The following is a 26091-nucleotide window of genomic DNA, read 5'->3' as shown; positions in this document are numbered from 1 at the left end:
CCCCCCCCCCTACTCCACACAGTTGCTAGTAGCCAAAAAGGACACGGATGATTAAAAAAACATGATGGACTCTCGATTTTCTGCACACAAAAGTCGCACGATGACACAATCTTCTAAACGTAGCGCTACTGAGAAATACAGAGAAATGCTTGAATGTAACAGGCGTTTATTTATATCAAAAAGTTACACACGAAAAGATTAACCCAAAAACAGTCTAATGAAGACATAAGTTAGGGACAAAATGTTTCCAACTTTCCAGAAATGGTCCTCACAAAGAGTCCATGAAAAAGTCCATCTTAAAACACTTTTGTATGATTGTATTACCAATCAGTCATGACAAGCCATAATTTATACTTACATTAGAGGAGCTGAAACTTTCATTATATTTGAAAAATATGTCTGCTCACTTGTGGGTGACTTTGAAGACAAATCTCTAATTAATAATGACAACCCCAGACCATATCAGTGTCATCCCTTTGTCTCTACAGCTTCTTCTGTGCGACAGTTCCTTGTAAAGAAAGTTATGAGAAAAAGGAACATTTTGAGTCTGGGCGTTATGCAAATTGAGCCATTTGCTATCAGTAGAGTTAGAGACTTGGGATCAGCAGAGTTAGAGGTTGTCCAAAAAACCCTTTAGAGAAAATTAAAGGAAAATCATTTTTTGCTCGCTTACACTTTTGAATCTTCTCCTAAGAAGTCTCAAAATTTCCTCCAGGAAGCAAATTAGAAGAATCAGACTCACACTGGCTTTGCTTTTCCAGATAAGGATGACTTACTATAGTAATCCATTTCAAAGTTGTACCCAAGTATTTGTTTGCCCGTCATAAAATGAAATGTGATGAAATGCCCTCATTCAAATGTTGAACAGCTAGAAGCTGATATGAGAGGTCTTGGATATCATGTCTGGGTATCATCTGTTGCAGAAGAGGCTTAAAAAAGCCATGTTGCAACACGCTTCGCCACAAGCAACAGATTTCCTTTGAATAACACTCTTTAAACTTTTCAGTAAGCTCTTATATAAATAATATAATTTTGCGTGCAGTTGTTAATTGGTAATATGTTGATTGACATATATATATATATATATATATATATATATATATATATATATATATATATATATATATATATATTCATGGATAATGAGAAGAACATGTACAACAGTAAGCTTGATAGTATTTGTTTACTTCGCAGACACTTGTAATGCACAGGTTGTGGCACTTTTTATTGGCACAAATGACTCACTCTTTGCTTTCAGTGCTTTGTGTAGTTTCATCTAATTTGTGTCCCTTTGAAAAGCCTGCAATTTTCTCAGAATAATAAGATTTATTGCTTTTGAATGCCATTTAATAAATAATGAAGTGCTGGAGCTGAGGCAGCAATTGTGATGAATGGTGTTTCAATTCAATTTAAAGGCTACATAATCACAATTGTTATGCAATTTTAGAAGTTCTCACAGTATTCTGATGTTGCAGTCTATGTGTCACTTTAAGCCCATTCCCTTCCTTTTAAACAAATCGTAATGAGGAAAAGATGTGTGTTGTATTTTACAAGCTTTCAATAAGCTTGGATTGATCAAGTGGGAGTTTGCATTCTTTACCACGTTTGTTAATAGGTTAGTCCAAAGGTAACAGCGCCCATATTATGCTTATTTTCAAGTTCATAATTGTATTTTAGGTTGTACCAGAATAAGTTTACATGGTTTCTATTTTAAACAACATCATATTTTTGTGAAGATCACATCAGCTAGATAACTCTTTGTCATTACTTCGGTCAGTACAGTACTGTGCAGGACAGTACCAGCTGGGAGACTTCATTTAAATGAGGAGGACTTGTGGAATACCTGCAGAACAGGGACATGGGGATTATAGTGAACTAGTGTGTGTTGTAGCAGTGTCTTGCCATTGAGAACGAGCGTAGAAAGCCATGGAGATGTTGAACAGATCACCCGGAGACTGAAGGCAGAGGACATTTAGAAACCCGTATCTCACTCAGAACAGCATGGATTTTTTTTCTAAGTTTCTATGTGTGTGGAAGCACCAGAGACACAAAATAACATCCCAAATCCCAGAAAAAGTGTTTTCTTTCATAATATGGGCGAGTGTTTGGAGAAAGCAGAACATGCTCAGTGTTTCTCTTAAACAGGACTGTGTGTTTCCTCCAAGAGGTTCCACTAATTTTACTGGTAAATTAACTCTAAATGAAGCAGCTCCTTAGAGAATGACTTTGGAGGATGAGGAGGGTTAGCAACAGCTGGAGGAGGCGAGAACAACCAGGGGGTGTTAATTCATCCTGCGATTTCTACAGAGAACAGCTGGGAGTCTCGAATTATAGCAGTTTTTATTTTCACATCAATGCATTTTGTTAGCGTATGTTGCTGCATTCAAAACTGAAGTAGATGTATTGATCAGTTTTATTTAGTTCTTTACTCTGATTCAATTCAAATCTCTGGCAGAGAATCAATGAGCCACTGTAACCTGCAAGGTGTTATTGTTAGCGGAAAATCATTGAAAAGGAATTACAAGAGCTAATGAGCTAAACCTATGATGCAGAAGCTGAAAACTCTGTGGTTGCTCTTAAATCTCGTCTCGTGTCAGAGAAGTTTGTGTGGTTTGATTGGCTTTAAATATCATATGCACATTTAAAATATGCACAATTTATTATCTATAGCACACTTAGGTTGTAAATCAGATGCATTTTTAAGAGACTGTGTGTGCACAATGGCATCTATGCATGGATCAATACTGTTTTACTGACTCTCTGATTTAAGTTCAAATAGTCTTGCATTGCCAGACGATAAGTGGCATTTCTTTAAACTAATCCCAATTGTCTTGGGCGGCGCTTAGCACTGAACGGCGCAGCGATGCATCTGCAAAATAGCCTCGGGAACTCTGAACTTGTTTTGGTTGAACGTATACGATTAAAAGTGGTTTTAGTCGTGCAACAGAATACTCAAACTCGACAGATAGTCTAGCTAGCTGTCTGGCTTTATCCAGCAGAGATCTGAGGAGCAGTTAACCAAAGTCATAAATCAAACAGAGTTTAAAATGCCAATGCAAAGGCAGTGGAAGGTGAAATACTAAACAGTCCCCGAAGTGGAACGGCGTGGATACAGACCAATGTTTAAATGATGCAAGGAAGATTATAAAATGTGTGTTTTCATTTTCCAGCATCTTTAATTTCTTTGTTTTAAGTTTTAAAAAAGTCACTGTCTTTCCTTTCAGTTTCCGTCTTGTGTCATTACTTTTGTCCCTTTTGTTCCCCTATTTTTCTTCTGTGCAGATAAACTAACTTATGTTTTGCCATTCAGAAGCATCTGATCTTCCTTGAGAAGCATCAGATCCTTGTTAACGCAGAACAGACAGAGCAGGGTGACTGAAGTGAAGAAACGCAGCATGTGTGTTTGCTCACAGCTTTTGCCATCAAACACACCAAGGAAACAGCAACCCGCAGGCTCTGCTTCCTGCAGTCTCCCAGGTGGTGAAAATCATTCAGATCCTCGAAGACAAAGACATCATAGCACTTCTGTTGGATTTTTGTCTCTGGAGTGTACGTCAACCAACATTTTTCTAAAAGAAAACATCAAAACAGAGGTGTTTTCTGAAAGCCCCTGTATCAGCACTTTTTCTTGTGACTTTTGTGTAAATTCCTCTGTTGACGAAAGCCAACCTTTAGCAAAGTGTATGATTTACACCTGCAGCACATGTACTTGAAAACAGAGCAGAGAGGAGGCAATGACCACTGTTCTGTGCTGGCCTTCATCTGTCTGTCTGTTTGTCCATCATGCACCTAATGAGGCGTCGGTCAGTTTGTGTGAATCCAACTGAGTCTTGTCTTTGATGGTGTGTGCTGTGTGTCCTGCAGTGGGGTGAATCATTAGGTGAGCAGTGCTGCTGTAACACATCCGAACAGAAACAGAGGGGAGCTTCCTTTCACAGCTTATTTTATCTGCCCAACCATCAGTGTTTCTACACACTGACGATAAAAAATAAATGAAAAAAGACTGGGAAGAAAAGAGGACAAGATTGCAGCATGATTTATTGATGATAAACTGCTAAATTTTTCATGTAAATATGGGGACTATAGCTGAGGGAGAGATGGAACAGTTGAAAGATCACACTGTGGCCGAGCGGACATGTCACAGGCCGGAGGGACCGCCCGGTTTTTCCTATGAACAGTAACATCAAGTATTATAATGGCCTACTTATCCTTAATTTACCTTCATCTAGAAAAACTTCAACTTCAGTAGTCTATATTCTATTAAAACCAAATTAGCACCGAGGTGTGTTTTATGCATGCGCACAACTTCAGTCTGCACCAGTGAAGTGTGCAACTATATTCCATAAATATGAAAGGGAAGTTGGAAAAGACAATCTGTAAGGTATGAAAAAGTAAAAAAATTAACACACAGATGCATCTTTTTGAGGGGGAAAAGGACTCCACAACAAACACAGAAAAACAACACTGCTATTCTCTGAAATGTTGCCTGTTAATAGCTAACCACCTGTCCCGGACATATCCAGCAGACACATGGGAGCTCTCATGCAGGAAATATTGTTTGTTTGTATTTTTGTTTTAAAACACATGGCAAATAATAAAGCCAGTAGAGAAGAGGAGTGGACTGCTGTCGTTAGCCTGCTAGCCTTGCTACCCCCAACAGTTTGGGTTTACAATCGATCAATATCACAATGCATCACCTACTCAATATGGGCGTCCCAAAATCCCTTTGATTGTATCTTTTCTTTAAAAAGACACTTCCTGAATGCAGCTGTGACTAAATACAGCAGACAACAGACAAAATGCAAAAACTAAAAAAGCAGCAACTGGAAAATCAACAAGCAACATCAATAGGCTATGATGGATTATGGTCTGTCACTGCAGCATCTTCCAGGTCCGCATCGCGGTGCATCGATGCAGTGATTAATTTCAACACCCCTACACATGTTTATTAACCTAAAAACATGAGCCACCCATGATGATGGTTTGCATTAGTTACCGTTACTGACCTTCTCTCCGGTTCAGCTTAGCAAAGCCCGGGCCATGGCTGCCGGACAACTGTGAGGAGCTTCTGAAGGACGATGGCAGTAGATTGGATACCAGCGGACTGTGACACACCTCTGTGAAACACAGGACAGAAGGAACAGACGGTTTAATATCGTAACAGAATATACTGGAAACTAGAAACCGCTGACCACTGACCGCTGTGGTCCTTCCTTGAAACTTCAGTGGTCCCACAATTAGAATGCCAAGTGAATGTCTAAGATTTTAGGGAGCCTAATCACCATTATTCGGCTTAAAATCAGCCTTGTGTAAACTTTTGACTACAATGACACCCTGCTAGATAAATAATGCATTGTGTCCTGACTGCCTGACAGAGCAGACACTTTAATCATACATTTTTATAACATGTAGCTATTTTATAATATTGGTAACGCTGCGTGTAACAAAAGAAAACCAACATTTACATGATTTTTAACTAACTTATAGACACAACTGCATACACTTTAACCCTTGCACCTGACAGTACATGAACACACAACACATTCAGTTTTTTGTTTCATTCTGTATGTATTAATTTTAAATTAAATTAAAGGAAACCATGTGAAACCATTCATTCTAACCCCAACCGGTCGTCAGACACGGTTGCGGTCGCCTACCAAGAGCCTGGGTCTGACCGAGGTTTCTGCCTAAAAGGAAGTTTTTCCTCGCCACTGTCGCACTGTTGCTTGCTCTGGAGGAGACTACTAGAACTGTTGGGTCCTCGTAAATTCTGGAGTGTGGTCTATCTGTATAGTGTCTTGAGATAACTCTTGTTATGAATTGATACTATAAATAAAATTGAATTGAAAATTGAAATGTTATGGTCAGCTCATACTTGCAGTTTAGTTTCATTTATGAGCATTGATGTTTGATCTAGTTCTTTAAATGAGTTGAATTTTTCTTGCAATACACGTCACTGCAAACTTCTGGTGGAGCCTTCAGCCTCTGTTAATGGATGTTTCCTCTATCGCTGAGAGGCAAATATCTCCGGGAACAGAGATATCTCCCGGAGAGATTATATTAATGAAGGATCTTGAGCTGTCGTTACTTTTTTTAGTCAAGATTTAATCAGACTTGGCCTCACTGCTTTGATATTGAATTCCTGCCTGTTAAGAGAACTTACGCAGAAGGTTTGACTTTGGTCTCTCTTTCATGGGACTTTGCTGTTAACTGGCTTCTGGTCATTGTTGTGTTGTTTGCACGATGCTGCATAATCTCTTTCAATACCTCAGCCATGCACGTAAACATTGGGAGGATCATGAGTTTAAACTTTAGTCATTCAGAAATGTATCAAGGATTGAAAATGTCTCATACCTATTTGTGGTTTAACTAAGAAATACTAGCTGGTTGAGGTGTTTATCTTTACTTTTAATGATATTAAACAAAGACAAATGTTCTCCCGTCATCCTGAAATAGTTATAAATCAATTGTAGAGTAGTCTACTTCCTTGTTCATTGAATAGAGCATCTATCTTCACAAAAATCATCTGTTGAGTGTTTGATGGTAATTTATTTGTGCTTTAAACGTAATAAATGTGAAACAATAGTAAAATATGCTTAATTTCTCTCTGTCTACTTTCTACTGTGATACAATGAAAAATTCAAGAACAAAACATCTGGGTGTGTGGTTAAACCTTTCAGTGATTGGTTTTCATTTTGGGACTCTCTTCATTGTAGCTGTCAGTGAAATAGTGTTAAAATCTCGTCTTGATGTCAGGAACCCAATCTCGTGTCTCCTCTCATCTCGTGAGCTGGGCGTCCGGTCACACTCCTACTTGCTAGTATTTGAGACTGTGCACAGCATGGACAATCCTAATGACTTTGACGCTGTAAAAAAGTAAAGAAGTGAATCATAACGAAAGTAGCCAAGTTGCATGCCAAGTTTAAAAATAAAATGAAACTAGTTGTAATAACATGAGTAGGGTTGGGTACCAAATTCAGCACTGTTTAGGCCCCAACCCAATTCCCCGTCATTCAATACCCAACATCAATACCTAAGAAGTAAATCTCTTAAGCGTCATTGAGCCAATAAGCATCAAGCATGCTTAAACCAAGATCTAATAATGTTTGTGATTGGCGGTTTAGCTTTACACGTTGTAGAGACACGCAGGGGAAACTCTGCAACGTTACGCAGTACTAGGAGCCGAAAAATTGAATACAAAGAATTGTGCCGTGATGTTTTAATTTTTTCTATATAATCTTGTTTATTTTTTTAAACTCACATAATTAGTTCCAGTAAACTTAAAACACCAAAGAAGCAACATTTGTTTTGTCATGAAAATTTGTCTGAAGAATTTATATGTGATTTTTTGGATCATTAATCAATGTCTTTGTAAGTCTCAGGTTTATGTAAGTGAGGCAAAAACTGAAATGTTAAATCCAGACAGCTAGCTAGACCATCTGTCCATTCTGAATTATCTGTTGCTTGACTAAAACAACCTTTGAACGTACTCATGTTTCACCAAAATAAGTTCCTTCATAAAGACTATTTTGCAAAGGCCCCGTCATCGAGTTTGTTTGCATATCGCCACCCAAATGGATTGTGATTGGTTTAAAGAAATGCCCCAAAAAACTAGAGCACATTTTTCTCCCGTCCTGAAATGCTGTGTGGACTAGCCAGACCCTCCTCTGAAGAGCTGAGGAGTAAGGTCTGACCTTTTACTTGAGGTATTTTGAAGCATAAACCAACATTCACATTCTCAGTCAGAAGATGGATTTCAGAGGCACACACAGAGAACTGAGTGTTCTGGCTGCTAGAGAAGTGTTTGCTCCATAGACCCTGGTCTAAACAAAGATATTGGGAATCATTAGTCTGTCCCGCCTTGTCATTTCTCACATTCAATGCTTTGTGGGTTTGAGAGCACTATGAACCTTTCACGGCTCGTAGTACTCTGCACTTCCAGGACACGTGTTCAACCATTTTTTATTTAGCAGATTGAGCTTCACCTGCTATCGTCACATCCACCTCTCTCTCCATCCATGGCATGCACTTTACCACATTGCTGAAATAGCACAGTACCTGCAACATTTATGATTAAATCAAGCTGATGAGCATATTTCTCCACTTCAATAACAGCAATCAGGAGATTTACAGGTTCACAGCTCTTAACGGCTCCTGGAAACTTATCCTTCAGTGCTGCTCTGTGTGCAACGCTCACAGTGATGTTGCCATTAAGCCGTGCATCTCTGAGCACAGTAATCACATTAAGGCCCTCAAACATGAACCATAATCCTCCAAATAAATGAGCTTTTTGCTAGCCTTACCCATACAACCTCAATCCACAGTTTCCAAAGAGCCTAGGATGCTTTTCCTTCCAATTAATACACAATATATTAATATTTGTTCCAAGAATTTGAATAAGGGACTTTTTCTATTTCAATGTTAAAAAAGTATAACATAAGTAATGTTTTCAGTAATGAAATGAATGACTTTTCCCTGCCTCAAAGTTTAAATGTAATATAAGGATAAAATGAGAGCGAGCGAGAGAGCAGCATAAACAGTGCATTAAATGTACATTTAAATCACATTTTACATTGTTGGTATTTAGACGTAAGTTTTTATCTAGAGTGATATTCTGAGTGCCTGGAAGCCCTCCTCCTGTGCTCAGAGAAAGATCCTGGAGAATTTGCAAATATTGCAGCCATCTACTGTTAGAAAAAATAATATTAATAGCCTAATACATATTAAAAGGATATTTAATTAAGCTAAGTAAGCACTGCCATGTGTGAAAATAAGATGACTTTTCCTCCCACTCCTTAAAACTAATCACAGGAGAATATGTTGACGTTGTGCTGTGAGTTCATATGTTAAGTTGAATTATTTTTTTAAATAGAGTGGTAGCAGTGTATCAACTTGAGATGTGAGTAACAATTATTTATTTAAGAAAGGACCAAGAGAACCATAAACCATTGTGACAGAGCATTTTGAGACATCAGTTGGCTGAAGAGGAGGAGAATCTATTTGACATGGGGTGGTTTGTGGGGCTGGACTACTTTTCTGCTGTGCTCTGACCTGTCTTCCTCCCAGCATGCCTCTCTTTTTGGAGCAGAGCCTGTCCGTCAAACAGCTAGTGAGCTGTGAGGATCAGCATATCTTCGGCCTGGAGGCTGAAAAACAACGATTCCAGCCCTCCATCTGACAGTCATAAACACACCTGGCACACTGGTGTTTTTGGTGACTCTATAGCCTTCTGAAGCTTATCCAGTGAGAAAATGTCAGTCAGTAGCTCAGTATAATGTTTGTGTAAAATATACAGTGCAGGGTGCGGACACACATCACAAACACTTACAGACTGATCCACTGCAGAAGCACCACATTAAGGACTTTTTGTGAAATAAAATGTGATCGTACATGTTGTGTGTGTCACACTTATAATGTTGAAGTCTTGTTGTTTGGTCGACTCATGCATCAGGGTATGAGTACCACTTTTTAGGCTGAAAGTGGTGTTGCATAGCATCATGGGAACCCTAGTCTCGCATTGCCATCCTTCCTCCACAGCGCCATGGCGGAGGGTCTGGTTAGTCCTCACAGCATCCCGGATTGAGTCCCGGAAATGTGCTCTGGTTTATTGGCATTTATTTAAACCAGTTCTTTCCCAATGGTATTGGGCGGGGCTAAGTGCTGCACGGAGCAACGGCGCCTCTGCGGAATAGCCTCGGGAAGGAAGTTGTTTGGGTAGAACATGTGTATGTTCAAAAATTGAAACATCAAAGATTGGACAGATAATCCAGGTATCTGGATTTACCCTGCAGAGATCTAAGGAGGAGTTAACCCTAGTTCCCCTAAATACACTAGAGTTCAGAATGCCCAAAAGCCAAAGGTACCGGACATCCAACCTAAATGAAAGACATCCTGTGGCACTTTTGAGGATACAGACTATGGGAACCCTAACCCAAACCCTTATGGAAACATACATAAAGTGTTACCCACTTGCAAAAAGTTGAAAATAAATTGTTAATCCAAAACTAAGTAATTTAACAGAAGTGCATCTAGAACACAGACCAAATTATTTGCAGATTTTAGAAATGTTCCTTTCCCTGGTTACAAACACACACAAAATACAAAAAAAACCTCATCATGTCCCTCTTGATACATGCCACACAGATTAAAAATCCAGTGGGTTCCTACTCTGAGCAAAAAGGGTTTGTAGTCTCCTCCCTGTATTGTGGAGAATTCCCAGGTTGTGTGCTCCATACAGGAAATTGTAGGCAACAGGGAAGTCTTTCCTGTTGGTGCTGCTCTTGTGGTCACTGATGCATGTCAAGTGTGAGCAAGTGTACTCACTGCCTTTCTTACATCTTATTCAGTACAAGGTCATTAAAAAAATAAAGTAGCAAAATTTCTGTTCAACCACCTTAGTTTATAGATTTACTTAGTTTGTTTCAGCATGCCAAGAGTACTCGCTTCAGCAGAACCTCACTTCCTCTCCTCTTTTGAAGCAGCACTTTAAGCTTTTCGTAAAACCATTTACTTTGTGGTGCTTCAGAAACACTTTTTTCCTGCTGTTTTCTAACATGAACACATACTTTATAGATTATTCTACTCTTTTTATTATCAGAAGAGCGTTACGCTGCTGCAGATCCTGTTTACTCTCAATTCGCCAGGTTTAACTTTCATCTCCTCTTCAGATGGAAAACTGAAACTCCCAAAGGCAGCAGTGTTGGAAAGGTTAGGGAATCTCGCTTGTGAAGAGGAAGTTACAGACTTTAAAGGTCCCATGACATGGTGCTCTTTGGATGTTTTTACATGGACCATAGTGGTCCCCTAAAACTGTATCTGAAGTCTCTTTCCTGAAATTACAGCCACTGGAGCAAGTTCCACAATGAGCTTTCCTTATGTGTCATATCTCTGTCTGTAGCTTTTGAGGAGGAGAGGGGGGGGCATGGGCAGGGTGGGGGTGTTGCCTCGACCAACTGCCACTTTGCTCGTTTGAAAGCCATGATGTCTCTCTCTCATGGGCGGGCCAAATCCTCTGGGCGGGCAAAGCAGAGAAAGAAGAGGTGGCCTTTCTCCTTATGAGGTCATAAGGAGCAAGATTCCAGATTGGCTCACCTGAGATACCCAGAGCTTGGTTTACACCTATCGCCATTTGTAGCCACTGGGGGACCATAGGTACGCTGGGGGAACTCATATTCATGTTAAAATACCTCATAAAGTGAAATGTTCATGCCATGGGACCTTTGATTGCTGACCTGGCAAAAACAATACCACTGACCTGTTTGCCCTAGAACAAAGCAGTTTAAGATTTCCAGCGGAGTGGTGTTGGAATAAAAAGGAACAAAACAATCAAATCATAAGTGGTATGGTGGAATAGCTTATTGGTAGTAACTGAAAAAAAATCATTAAAGTGCTGAATCCAATTGCTAACACACTAAAATGACATGCATAGCACAATTATTTAAAATGACACACAGAGAGCAAAACCTCTTCTCAAGTCTAAAAAAGTCTTAACACATTTTCTGCTTTATACACATTTTGCAATTCAAAATGGCACTTTTTAAATTAACTGAAAACAGTTCTCTGCATAAGACACAACAATCTGACATAAAACCATGCAATACTGCATTGCATCAACAGAATGCAGAACACAATGTTCAAGTGAAAACCACAGTACGGTGAGCACAGCACCTCTATACCCATGCTGCTGAGGCCACATGGAGTCTGTAAAGTGATATATACTAATGTATTGTAGTGGGTATACTGTACTGTATATTGGCCAGAATCTGCTGGTGGGGGAGGGGGGGACATATTATAGTGGGGGGTCTGAAAGTCCTCCCCCAGGGTTGTTTGGAGCATCAACTTCATTTAATGTATTTGGATACACTTTTATGCACCAATTTATGGTGGATATTCCTTAATTTAGCAATTTAGAGAGATATCACAATTATAATGGAAAGGATGTTGTTGTGGGTCATTTGGCATTTTTAACTGGGTATATAGAAATCGTGGAGTTTTCTTAGAGGGTATACTGTACATAACTGCGCAGCACATAGACTACACTACTGAGTCTGAACCATCCAGTAATTGTACAATGCACAGAATGTCCACTCATTTAGCCTTTACTGGTACTGCAGTACCTAAATTATACATAAACATCAAAGACAGCAGTGTGGAAGGTCAGCGACACATGGCCGATGCTGCAGTCCCACTTTATTATGGCTTTGTGTTGCAGGCTCATGCCCGAGGAAACGCTAAAACACATTCGCCTGTTGATAGGTTCTGCACTGGTAATCAACATCTCCTTCTCCTTTGTTACACTATTGATTCCCGAGGCAGTATTTCACAGGTAGAACAGTGTGCAGACTATGCTAATGATCAGCACTTCTGGAGTTGGCAGGCATTCAGTGTCACACACACGGGGGCTGAACACAGACTTTCTCTGTGAAGGAAAAACTCCTAACCGTCACCCTGCTGGCTCTAATTTACACCCAGAGTTGATCTATTTCAAAGTCCAGGGTCCTCTGCACCAATATGGAAACATTTTCTTAAAAATGTAAATCTGCTTCACTGAAATCCAACCAATATAAAGTGCTGTACAACTAGTATAAACCCTAAAAGTGACAGTTTTTGATAAATTGTTACCAGTTGTCACTCCCAACTTGTCAAGTCTCTCAGTGTCAGATACTGGCACAAAACCACCCTTTAGTGTCTGTATGGAATGCACCAGGCGTAGCAACGGCTCAACCGCGCTGTAAGATGACCTAGTATTAAGAGAAGCAGAGTAAAGAGTAGTATGAAAAGACAGATAGTCTGCATAATAAGGCAGGTGGGACTATTGGACTGGGGTTCGTGTCCCTTTCTAGTCCTGTGTGTCACTGACGTACGTACATTTTCTGACCCCACCCGTGATCTTTTCCTAAACCTGAAAAGAAAAAAAAAACTGTCTCACTCTGATGCTTAGAGTCCCGACCAAGACCGTCTAAATTTGACACTAAAAGAGACCTTTTTCATCAGTAAAAAAACTCCACAAGCACCTGATGAAGCGTCACTTTTTGATGCGATGGGAAACATCTTCTCATTCAATGTGTTTCCTTTAATTTCATGACCAGTTACATTGTAGATTATGTTTATATATATTTATATATAATGTGTGTATTATGCATTCTTCAGAGTGAAGTTTGTACTATGGTTTGTTTGAGCTCAGCATACCATTTTGTAAATATGCAGAGGATTGATTATACATATTTCACAACATTTCCCTCTGTGAAGCAGTGAGAAATTGACATAGATGCAATGGAGGGGCTTTTCTAGAAATAGGAAGCAACCCAGAATCCAGCAACCCAAAAAGACTGACTGTATGACGGAGTACGGTTTGTCATCATTGTTGCTAGATTGACAGATACACTTTTCAATATTGCAATATGAGAGGGGATCCTTTGATCTTTAATCATCTGAGTGTGTGCATTAGCTTTGACAGATTTCATGATCATTGCAAGCAATCTTCTGGTGTTTTCTCCTGAGTGCACTTAGTTTACATGATGAAGAGAAGGATGAGAATCACAACAAAAACAGTATGAGTTGTATTAAATTTATAAATAAACAAAATACATCAATATCATCAGTCTCTTGGGGTCACAGCAGGTAAGAGTTTTCTCAACTGTGACCTGGAGATTTTGTCATTGAAGCTGCAGGTGCAATGGCTGGGGTTTGGCTGGCCGTGAGTTCTTGTTTTAAATGTGAGTTTTGTTAACTATTTTCTATCTGGGTGTCTCTGTTTCCCCTGCCCTGTTTGTCTCTGATGTGTTTCCTTTTTCCCCTTTTTTTCACCTGGTAATCATACCACCGTCGCCTTCTGCTGCCGTTCACACCTGCCTCCCATCTGCAATCAAGATCAGTATTTCAACCCTGGCTCTACAGACCATCTTTGCTTGATTGTTGCTCCAGTCACTCTGGTGAAACTCTTGTTTTTTCCTTTTCCTTTTTTTTTCTTCCTCTGCAGTGATCACCTCCAATTCCATCTGTCATCTCTGATCAGCTGGCTTTGCCACTCGGACTCCCTCCCACGGCACCCTGCTCCTGCCTGCCTCCGTCTCCGCTCCCAACCAGCCTCTCCTCGCTTTCCCTTCTCTCTAGTTCCAGTGTCTCCCCCTCTGCTCCTTGGTCCCAGCTCCCCCACGCTTCCCCAAGTATCCTCACCCTAGAGTTTTTCCACCTTTCCAGTCACTGCTTCGCTGTCCCAGGCGTTTGCCTCCCCACTTCCCTTTTCTATTTCTTCTATTTTTGGAGCCTTGTGTTTGAGTCAGTTCTGTCACCCAGCATAACAGCAGGGCTGCTGTTCTGTAACGCACCCTGACCTGAAGTGCCATTAAAAGGAGGTGAATATTTCAGAAATACTGGCGACACTGCAGGAGTGCTTTTCTCATTCTGTGCCGTCTCTTCCATCTCATTAACTGAGTCATTAAATTGCTCACAAGATACCTCATCTCTGCATCTTAAAGTTTTGGCTTTGCCTGAGTTTTGTCCTGGGGTGTCCAATGTCAGCCATAGTCTCTAATACCAATAACATTTTGTCTGCACCCTATTAAACAAGACACTGCATCTTATCCCTCGTGGGCAGCCTGCAGCGTAAAAGGGAACAGATGGCAGCTTACAGTCTAAAGGAATATGGACACAGTATGTAGATGTTTTGTTGTATTATGCCCAGGACTCCTCAGAAGTAGATTATATATAAACACAAAACTGCTTTGCTAGTTCCATCGTGTTGTCATCTGCTAAAAAAATAATTGTATTCATTATCATAACTTTTGTACTGTTTAGTTAAAAAACATCAAAAACACCAACATGTGATGACAAAGCGGACCAGACGCAATCTTTTATTTTGAAGAGTCAAAGCTTGCGGACAGCAGGAAGGCATTAGACGGGAGGTCCGGGCTGCAGCCATACCCGAATCAAATGTCCTTTGAAATTGTGCAAACAACAGCCTTTTTAAGTAATTGGAGAAGGAAAGATTGTCAGCCAGCAAGCTCCCAAATTGGTGCTTGTCTGAGAAATAAAGTTTGGGATAACGTTCAGCTTCAGCAGCTTTACCTATGCTAATATACAATGACTGAGGAAGCCTAATGACAAGTCCATAGCAACCAGTTCACTTGTTGAATTTCTTATTACCCAGTGTGCTTTGCCAAATGGTGTCAATGTTTTATTTCATGTGAATACTAATTTTCTAGAAGAGTAACTTAGTATTCAAAGTAATGCAGTAATGCAGGTGTTATGGTTTGGTGTCATGTCTTGTCTTTCATGTTCTGTTCCTTTATTTATTACTCTGTTTACTGTTTCATGTCATAGTCGGTGTTTGCTCCCTTGTCTTGTCTAGTTGTAGTTCCTGTCTTGTGTTGTCCCACGGGTGTCTGTTCTGTTTCTTGCTTTATTTTGACAGTTGACTGTATTTAGTCTTTGTGTTCCCCTTGTCTGTTGTCAGATCGTTGTAGTGTTTTGTGTGTCAGGTCTCATTTGTGGTCCTTGCTGCCATGGTTCCCTTGTCTCTGGATTTACATAACTGCTGCTTACCTGTTTTGTAAGACTCTTTTTGTTTGGATTAAATTTGTATTCTTTTCTACTGCTGCATTCCCCTCGCCTTAATGCACTTGGGTCCGAACCTCCTTTAACCTGACAAATCCACCAATTCCCCGTACCAACTGTAACAGCAGGGAGTGTGCATTTAGTTTCCATGCTCATTGTATTTCCATAATAATTTAGTGGTAAATCTACTGAAACAAAATAGTGGATTGTGACGTGTAAGATAAAAGCAGAGGTTAAGTCTTGTATGTCATGGTTGTGTAAAAGAAGGTGTGTCCTTAGTTTGCCAAAAGCAAATCACCACTTCTCCCTGGGTTAATAAATCTAGATTCCTGACTGACTATGATAGGTTCACCCAACGGCCACTGCTGCTAAAATATAGCCTTGACTTGATCAGAGTGCGCCCTCTCTGGACGCACATTTTCATGAATGACACTAAAGTGGAAATACAAGAGCGGCTCCTGCTCAGCCTTCTCTCACTTTTCTCATCTCTGCTGTCATAAACTCAAGCATCCCATGAATCAGTACAGTGGGGCTTTGCAGGGAAGTGCACAACACAAAGTTTATCATAATTACAAATGTTTGTTCCTCTCAATTGAGCTTGTGCTAGACATCTAGCACAAGCTCAATTGAGAGAAACATATTTGAAACGCTGATATTCTGTTTGAAATATGTAGCATGGAGACGTTTTCCTTCAGTTCCATTCACAGAATCTTTATTCAAATAAATACATCTGATTCAGGAGCAATAGAACAGGACACACTTACTGATGTTATTCACCAAGAAATAGCCAACAAAGCCTGCACCATTTTTGCCATAAAAATCACCAATAAAGGCTTTTAAACCAAAAACTAGATAACCGGACATGCTCCAGCAGTAAAGTAATCAGAAATTGGCAAAAACAAATGATATCTGCAACCAAGATTACAAGTTTCCCTGACGTTAGCATGTAGCTACATGTAGGGTATGTTATGTAAACATGTAAGGCACCTGACTAAGCTTTGTTTTTTGACGTGCTTGGAGTGAGAATTTGTTGAGAGCGACAGCTGCCCATCCAATTGTTGTGATGGGCAGCAAAAATAATGTAAAAAATATAGCTAACCAGTCATTTCATTCATTACATGGTCTCTAGCTGGAAACCTAAAACCACCAGAATGTACAGCCCAGCATCCATCATCAGTCAAACATTTTCAACTCCAATGTGGACAAACCAGCTAAACCTGACATGACAAAATTCAACACACCCTCTGCCTCTTCTCGGTTTGGATGCAGCACCATCTGACACATTAGTTTTAACATGAGAACCTCTCTACTTGGCGATTGGTGACTGTGAGTGGTGAGTCAGTCGTTATCTGAACACAACATGTGCACACACAAGCACACTATAGGCATTATGTGCACAAACACACACACACACAAACACACACAAACACACACGCAACAATGCTGCTTAGCATTCCATAACACTCCATGATATTCACACGTGGCTATTTGTTTCTTATCTCAGTATGCACACACTCACACAGAAACATGTAAAAACCCGAGCACACAGAGGCATGTGTGCGCACACACAGGTTAGGAGTGCAGCGCTATTATCTGCCATTACGCTGCGATTAGAACACACACTCCACTGACTCCAAATCCGCTGAGAGAAGAGATAAAAATCCAATGGAGGACTTATGCAACCACGGACAGAATAAAAATGATCTTACGTTCCTTTTTGAGTGTGTAAAGTTTGAATTTTCTTTAGAACAAGAAGCAGCCTAGAAGCACACTTTGCCTCTAGAAAGCTCTCTCTGAATATCAGCAGTAGGGAGCGCTTCTCCTTACTTATGCTTAGGCATTTGAGTGAGAATTGTGCAGATGATTGGAGGAGACAAGCTTTCAGCTGGACTTGCTAGGCTCACATAATTTGTTGGGGTTCAATTGTGTGGAAAAATTGTGCACCTTTGAAGAGCATGTGCAAAAAGCTAGTATGTGTCAGCAAGCCAAAAAGTCCTTCAAATCATTAAACAATAAAGGTTGTTTATTCCTACCCTCTAAAACAACCCAGGTTAGCATTTTATTAACTAGCGATTCTAAGTATGGCAGGAACTACAACCTGGGGGTGTTTCCATCCTCAGTCTAAACTCCAGACTGTAACTGCCCCAGTTTCAACCCATTTTTAAAGCTGTGAAACAGTCGCAGTTTAGTTAGGTTTAGGTTACCAAAACTACTACCGTTTAGAAAACATTGCGGTTTTGGTTTAAATCAATGCATCTGTTACGGTGCTTAACTTCCGGTTACACACGTGACACATAACGTGACGTAACTCCATCTGTTACCTGGCTGTTTTCCGGTGGAGGACTCTCAACTCACTTTTGGAAGGAGTTGGAGAAGAAGAACACTATTCATTTTGAAGACTACAGAAGAAGAGGATGTCCAAATATGCTATTACCATATTAATATATTCTACACTTAGTGGTTTCCATAAAGAATTAACAACACTGAATATATAGAATGGTTATGTGCATTTAAATGCAGTCCGGTTAGTTCATTCATCTTAATTCAGGCATTGAATACATACTGTACAACCAACATCTCCTTACCAAAACGCAGCCTCTGTTGACAGTCCAAGCTCCACAAACAATGTTTCAGCCAATAACCAACAGGAAGAATTTGGGGGGGTTTAGGGGGTTAGTGTACGTAAGGGCGGGGGAGGGGACGAGGTGAGGAGGAGGGAAGGGTGAGCTAGCCTCTGTTTTATTTGACAATACTTCGTCAACGTCAACACGAAGGGACATCACCCAACATCGCTTAGAGCACCTTTAATATCAAAACGTTACACACAACAGTTTTAAAGTAGAGTATAGTTAAGGTTTTTCTGTTTCACCGCATTTTGCATTCTACAAAATCTGTTTATGGAAACCACGGTTAAGGTCAGAGAAAGTTTGTGGTTACGATTACATAAAAAGCTAAAGTTGATTTCATGTCTGTGACTGGACACCTGAAAGTCAGATGCTCACAGGGCACAATACTTCCTGCAATGCCATTGAATGTAAGTGTAAATTGTGAGGTGCTTATGTATCCAATATCAGGTAGCTAGGTAACATCCTAAAAGGATTTACATAATGTCCAAAACTCTTTGTTGCTACCCATGAATAAGCACGTTTGTCTGCTTAACAACAGGACCAAAGACTTATCGTAATACATTTTAGACATTTATTTACTATTTTGTTCATAAATTACACTACTTGTGTGAACCCAAGACTTTTGTAAAAACATTACAAGCACCAAAACAATTGAGTGAAAGTTTGTTTTCACAAGAGATTTGAGAAATTTCAAAAATGAAACATCAACTTTCAGCTTTGCAGCAAAACGATCTCTTTACATAATGATCTGATAAGATATGGCCCGCACGTTACAGAAAGTTGAGTTTGTTCTGAACCTTTTGATGGGAAACACATGGGGATCCAATTATACACAAATACCCTTAAAAGATGAATTTAAAAAGATATCTACAAATGCCCTCGGACCTCAGAGGGTTAATTTGATTCAAATCTGGATCCAGAGTTATCACTTTTAAACATTTTCTTTTGTTGAACTGAAATATTTAGAGCAGCGTTGGTGGTATGTGGTGGTCTCAGTTGGACATCTTTTTTCTTTATGAAGAAAACAGTGCTGCTCATAGTAGACTTGTCAGCCATCACAGAGCTCCAAAATCATGTCACAGAATGGTTTCTCTAGCGACTCCACCCACTGCCTTTCCTAAATTAGTCCACAGCTGCTTCAGTGCTGAGCTGAGCAGGGCTTCTGCGCCTGGCTGCAGAAACAGAAACATCTGCCCTACCACGAAGGTTTTACCTCCTTTGTTCACGCTGACAAATAGCTCAAGTTAAACCTTGCCGGTGGCCGTGGCTCGGCACTAACGCAAAGTCAAATAAAATGTGGAGAGAGGTCTGGGCATCGGAGATTATAAAGTGGATGATGTACTGCGTGTTTGCACTCTGAGAAAAGTTACAATTGGGTTTCAAGCAGTACTTATTGATTTGAGAGGGACTGTCACATTTTCTGTTTCTTTTGGTTATGGTTTCTGATAACATCACTCTGCTGAGTCTAACCCATTTCATTCAAGGAAAATAAATCTCTTTATCTCCTTTTATTTTACTCTTTCAAAGCCCATGATGGCATCGTGTCTCTTGCCAGAAGCTTTTGTCTGTCAAGGGGAATATAAACCCGACGTGTTAATATTTACCATTTATCAATCTGTCCCCACTCTGCACACACTGAATCCATAATGGTAATTTATTTCCTCAAATGTTTGGAAAATTTTCCCAGGCATGATGACTCAGAATACATTCTGTTACAACATTAGGTAAGGATGTACCCGCTGACACCCGCTTTATTAGACTGTGTTAGTATAATTGTTATATTGTCAGTGCTTGGCACATGCAACCAGCTCCTACAGTATGTAATGATGTAATGATCACTCTGGTGACATTTTCATCAGCACAGTGTATGATCAGGATCCCAAATAGATCATAAATCATGTTGTGCACTTTTGTGTCTCAAGCTTTTTGACAGTTTTAATTTTTTCAAAATCGTACCAATTCAGATTTTAGTTATACACCTTGTATTCCATGCTGTGCCAAATCACAACCAATAGTCTGTAAAGTTTAATATGCAGATAAATAAGACATAAATGAGAAATGGTTTGAAACTGGAAAAGGAAAGATTATTCTTTATTAGTATTTTGAACTTCCTGTGGGCTCGTGAAATATCCCACCACAAAAATCAAGTTGACAGAGAAAAAGATGAAGATAACATTCAAAAAAATAGTTTGGGTCTAAAGTTTGCTTTTAACAATGGCAAGGCAGGGACAGATGTCATTCTCCTCTTCCTGGTTATTTTCTTCTCCATATATAACACTGAATGAATTTTCATCCGTAACATCAAACCCTCTGAGAAGAAATAAATCATGAATAATTCAATTACAAAACCCTCCTCTAATAAGAATGATGCTCCGATTCACATCCATGCAGCCATACTTCAAAGTGTGACCACAAACCTCTATAGCCTGTCCACTGGAGTGGGTGAGGCTTGAGTGCCTTGCTCAAGGGCAGCTCTTTAATATGCGGAGAGAGAGGAAAGTGCTTCTCTTTCTTCTTCTGCACCCACATGATTTATACACTGACACCCACTGCCCTATTGAAGAGCGGTGCATGGAAATACGTGCATAAAATGTATGAAAAGAAATCAATAAAAAGATATTGCTGTGCACTTTAGAAATCCCTGCATGCAGATGCCTTTCAGAAAGACTCATTTGCAATTAAATCATAACATGCACTATCAAAACCCAAGTTTTTACAAAGAGGGAGAAATACCTGTATGATGTTAATCACTCCGACAAACAATTTCTCAGACATTTAACATGAATGTAAAATGATCTTTACTGTCACTCAATATAAAAAAACTCACTGCACTCACCTCCTCTTGTTGCCCCGTGTGAGGTGAAAAGTATCAGGGTGACCAGCGTAATAATTCCACAGACTTTTTTACTCCAGAGATCCATGATGAAGTGGAAGGATGCTGCAGAAAAGCCCACCGGGTGAAGGAGGGAGCCAGTCTGCCTCGCCTCTTCACTCCACTTCTCCTTCACACTCTCACACTTTCCAGATCCCTGCTAAATTTTGCACTTTTGCGTCTGCAGAGCGCAGCAATATCCGCCAGGCACCACGGCGATGACAGCGGAGGCGAGAGGCTACTTTCTGTTCGGCTGCACTCTGCAGAGTGAGGGGAAGGGAGAGAGTGAGGGAGAGAGAGACACAGGGAGAGAAAGAGAGAGAGCTTTCACTATTGTCACAGCTCCAGTGAAAGGTACTTAAGTCATTTAAAGGACTTGGAAGACCCTGCGCTCTGCCAAAGTCCTTCAGCAGAAAATCCACTGCGGGCTACTCTATTCTGCTCCGACAATGTTTGGGAAAGAGTCGTCTTGTGTCCCATTAGGCTCCGGGCTGCTGCTCACAGGCTGTTTGTCATCATGTAATGCAGCAGTTCAGGTCAGCTGGTTACGGATGAGATCCCCAGAACAATTCCTCAGTCACTGCAAATCAATTAAAAGTATCCCACTGAGAGAGGATACAGGAATTAAAATGACTATTCAATGACTAATTAGAGGTTTTATCAGTTTATATTTCACACCCTCCTGGGAAACAGATCTAGTGAAAATGGCTGTTTTTTCGGGTTTTTTTGTTCAGGTAACACTGATATAATGATCTATATTTTTAAGACCAGACTTGGCCAAAGATCTGAATAAAACAATTACAACAAGGATTACTAACAGAAAGGCTAAGACACTGTCAAAGCACATAAACAATGTGCATTAACAGTGAGCAAAAAAGTTACTTAAATTTAAATCACCATTCACCAAGAGTGTTATTTTCCAAGTCCTTTAAAGTTGACTCGATTAACAAACCATGAAAACGGTTGTTCTATACCTCGGTCCAAGTGGAAAGTACAACATATTTAAAGAGTAACTTAACATCTTTTGAAGATCCTGTTTTTGCTGACATCCAGTGGTTTCACTTCTCACCATGCTGACCCTTCTTAAAGGTCAAACAGACGTGAAACTTTCAGAGACGGGAGAAACATTCATGAGGATGTTGAGAAACATTGAACATCATGAGAAACATTCTACTCTGGTATTGTTTCATTGTTTTTTTTCCATTTGGGCTGAACAGTGCCCCCACAATCTTTCAAAGACTGATGGACCAGATAATCTGCTAGCTTTCTGATTTAGTATGTGCATATCTTGAAGTTACTGTTGTATACAGTGCCACCTGGGAGGAGCATGTAGGACACTCAAAGGAAGTCCTGGAGCACCTGCACTCTGCATGCTGGACGATCAATCCAGCCAAATGTGTCTAGAATCCAGATTTTGATGGAAAGTTAGGTTATCTTGCAAACAGATGGGTCTGCGAGTCATATTGGAGCTTTGCTTCTGCAGGGATCAGCAGAATAAACCTTTATTGGGATTTGATACCCATAGTTTCCGAGGGCTGTTGGTGTTTTCTAACACAAACATTCAGACTGTGTAAGAGGTAGTGTGATTTAAAGCCTTATTAATGCGCTTCAGTTACCATTCGACTCTCAGAAGATGCTAGTAATTTCACTACAACTGTGTAGTTATCTTTGTGACTGCTTTTGCTACAAGGTTTTGCATAAAAAGGGGCCAGTTGTGCGCCAAATATTGCTTATTACCTCATTTAAATAGCAAATAGCACAGGAACACCTAGCATTTACTTGGCAGCGCAGTAAGAGGTAAATTTCACCCTTTGCTGGTGCTTTGATTAAGTCTGTCTTTTTAGAGAAAGAAACTTTTCGAAAGTTTTCTTGTCACCACTTCCAGCCTTTGTGATTCAACAAAAAGACATGGATGAGAGGACTGATGATATGTTGAAAAGCATAGATTTCTTTTTTGTACATCTGACACAATCCCTCTCTAGTGATAATAATTATCTGTCATTTGAAAACCACCACAATAGGAAGGTGAGAAAAGTAATTTCTCTGCCCGAATTGGGTTTTCGCACACAGAACTGTGTAAATATGTCAGTTCTGCAGAGTGAAGAAAGAGATTATGCTGCAGTCTTTATCAGTATTGTCACCGTTTATATTACTATTCCTGGATCATGTGACTGTGTTTTTTTTAATCTTCCGTGATGACCCACACAGGGCATGTGACTGAGGCAGGATGGTGTGTGGAGAGGGAGCAGAGATACCGACCTATGCTGCCTGCGTAGATTTGGAACTGGAGTCTTTGTTTTAAACGTTTTAGAAAGCAAGAAACAAAGAAGAAGATGGAAACGTGTGTTTTGTGCATCTGTGTGAGAAAAGTGATACTGAGCGAATGGTATGTTAATCATGTCTTTTATCTCATTTCCTGCCTACATTTGGATGAATAGTTAACATTTCAAAAAGGTTTCTACTCAGGTAACTTTGTCTAAGGTAAATGAAGATTGTCAATGTTACTGTAGATTATAATCCAAGGTGAGAATAAATATTTGGATTTAAAAGATGCAATCAGTATTTGCAACTAATTCTTTGTGTCACACAAAAGTATCTGTAAGATCCTTAAGGGACTGATCCAAAACACTGTAAGATTGAGAATCTCAATGTAGATTTGGATACACAACAGACTTCTGCAGGAGTTTTAAATGTCTTTAATAATGTAACTTTTGTTGTAAACAAGCACCTTAGCATTTGTTTTTACTGTTTATTTTAAATTGAAATACACCAGTGAAAACTAAAACAGCTGCTAAACTCATTTGGCTTGTTTGATATGAAACAACTGACTTTTCTTTGACATTGTGGTGTTTTATGGTAAATTGCTTGGACTTTGTCACTTTGCTTTGCAGCTGTGTTTAAGTCCCTCCGCAGCCTACTGCCAGGTCTTGTTTTGTATAAGTCATTTTTATTTTGCATACCAAATGAAGCCTGCCAATGACTGATGCACTCCCACTCTACTTTATATTCACAACACCTGAGCTGTGTGGGGATTTTGGCTTTGGCCAGCAAGCTGTTTGGCCAAAACACAAAAGACTCTTAGAGTTTGTTTAAGAGGTGAGGAGGGAATTTTTAAACTTGACAAAATGAGGGAGAAAAACTAATTTAAAGAATTTCCTCTCTATCCCTTGTAAATCTAGACGCTTTTTGTTGGACATGAGGGTCTGAAACAAAGCCTTTGTCTGGTTTTAGTTGTGAGAGATGGTAATTCTGCTGCCGGCTGCAAATTGTCATCTCTCTTCTTTCTTTAGAACAAATCAAGATCATACTTTACTTGTTCCATTAATACTATGACGTACTCTGGACTTTCTGCAGAACCTGCAGGATGAACCCTCCTCCCACCCAGGCTGAACGTGGGTCAGATTCTACTAAGCTATAAAGATGGACATGACATTTAATGTTATTGATGCTTATTGACATTTATATAAAAAATAATTTACTGTTCTAAAAAATGGACATGAAGAGAGACAGAGGGAGGGAATCATAGGAGAGAACAAGCTCAAATTATCAAGAGAGAGAACTACTGGGTGTTTCTTTCATGTCATGCAATTCATAATTCATTCATTCCGAGCAGCTATGTGTGCGGAACTATATTCTCTCTACACAATGCTGACCGAGCTGGAGCTCTCTGGTGTGAAAGGGGTGGACTGGTTGAGTAGTGTCGGGGTTAGTTATTGTTTTCTGCATAGACAATGTAAGTGAATTTAGAGTGGTGAAACATATTTCTGCCAAGCCAGTGGGCAGTTTAAAGTGCTATTGTACCAGAAAAATAAAAAGAGAGATGACAGCTTTTGTGAAAAACTGTTTGAATTTGAGTCATGATTTTTTAAATTCATTTTTCTGCTACTGTTTATAATGATAATACATTGATGATGATAATGAGGATGATCAACTCTGTTACAAACCAATTAGATGCTCAGTACCGTAGTGCTGTGGAGGAGGGTCTGGCAGTCCACACAGCATTCCAGGATGGGAGAAAAACGTGCCCTGGTTTATTGGCATTTCTTTAAACCAATCACAATTGTCTTGGGCGGCAATAAGCGACGGACGGTTGCGACAGTGCCGCTGCAAAACAGCCTCGGGAAGGAACTTGTTTTGGTGGAACATGTATGTTCCAAAGCTGCTTTAGCCATGCAACAGAAAACTCAGATTGGACAAATAGTCAAGCTAGCTGTCTGGATTTACCCTGCAGGGATCTGAGGAGCAGATAACCACAGTCCTCACAAATCCACTGGGGTTTAGAATCCCAACACAAAGAAAGCGGAACGTATCCGGCCGATAAGTGGAACATCGTGAATATACACTACATGGTAATTTGAATGAAAGATTGTCCTGCAACATACAGACTGACTTGCTTACAAGGACTCCGTGCTCTTGTTATTGGGTCGCCTGAAGCATTTCTCATTTTGCCTCCTCACGCAGTTTAGAAGCAGGAACGTTTTAAACAAAACATACTCTATATGAAGAGCTCAGGATTCTGTGCAGCTCTGCATGGTGCTGCTCGTTTCCATTATCGACTCCAGTTTTCCATTATTGACCAAGAAATGGTTGTTTTCTTTGTGCTGACCTCCACACAGTTACCTTGGATACTATCTCCTCATGAATAATGTTTAGAAACATCAATGAAAGTCTCCCGCTCTCTAACTTTAGAAAAAACTCCGGAAACTCTGAACATGGTTATTACAGGAATCCTTCATTTGTAAGGTTCAGTGTATTGTAGAAGTTAGTGTTGTAGTTTCTTCTCCCTCAACCTACCTTGAAAATGAAAGTAAAATGCTTGAATTCATTTTAGGTTACAAAATCAGACAGCAGACTTGGGGGTTGGGTAAAGTTCTTCAAAACAGTGAATCCCTGGAGATTGAAGCTGTGGCTTCTTTTTCAGCTGATGCTGCTCTGTATCTCTGTGGTTTTCAAGCATTGAACGGCCTTGCTCAAAGAAATCCCTGATTTATTTACTCCTCATGCGCTTCCCCAGATCAGCGGATGAAGCTCTGCTGG

General features: G+C 39.9%; 1 protein-coding gene across 1 annotated transcript in view; it reads right to left on the bottom strand.

The window, feature by feature from the left end:
* LOC117960163 (contactin-associated protein-like 4) overlaps positions 1-21360 on the bottom strand; it is a 60301-nt gene extending 38941 nt beyond the window's left edge. The window contains exons 1-2 of the mRNA XM_034897840.1: positions 21019-21360; positions 5007-5117 (exon numbers count right to left, since the gene is read on the bottom strand). Coding sequence (XP_034753731.1) covers positions 5007-5117; positions 21019-21103 — 196 coding nt within the window. The 5' untranslated portion in view covers positions 21104-21360. The remainder of the gene's footprint in view (positions 1-5006; positions 5118-21018) is intronic.
* Positions 21361-26091: the final 4731 nt, after the last annotated feature.

This window comes from Etheostoma cragini, chromosome 17 (genome assembly GCF_013103735.1).
Source record: "Etheostoma cragini isolate CJK2018 chromosome 17, CSU_Ecrag_1.0, whole genome shotgun sequence".
Classification (NCBI taxonomy): Eukaryota; Metazoa; Chordata; class Actinopteri; order Perciformes; family Percidae; genus Etheostoma; species Etheostoma cragini.
Note: the sequence above shows the minus strand (reverse complement) of the source record. Positions and strands in the feature narration are given on the sequence as shown.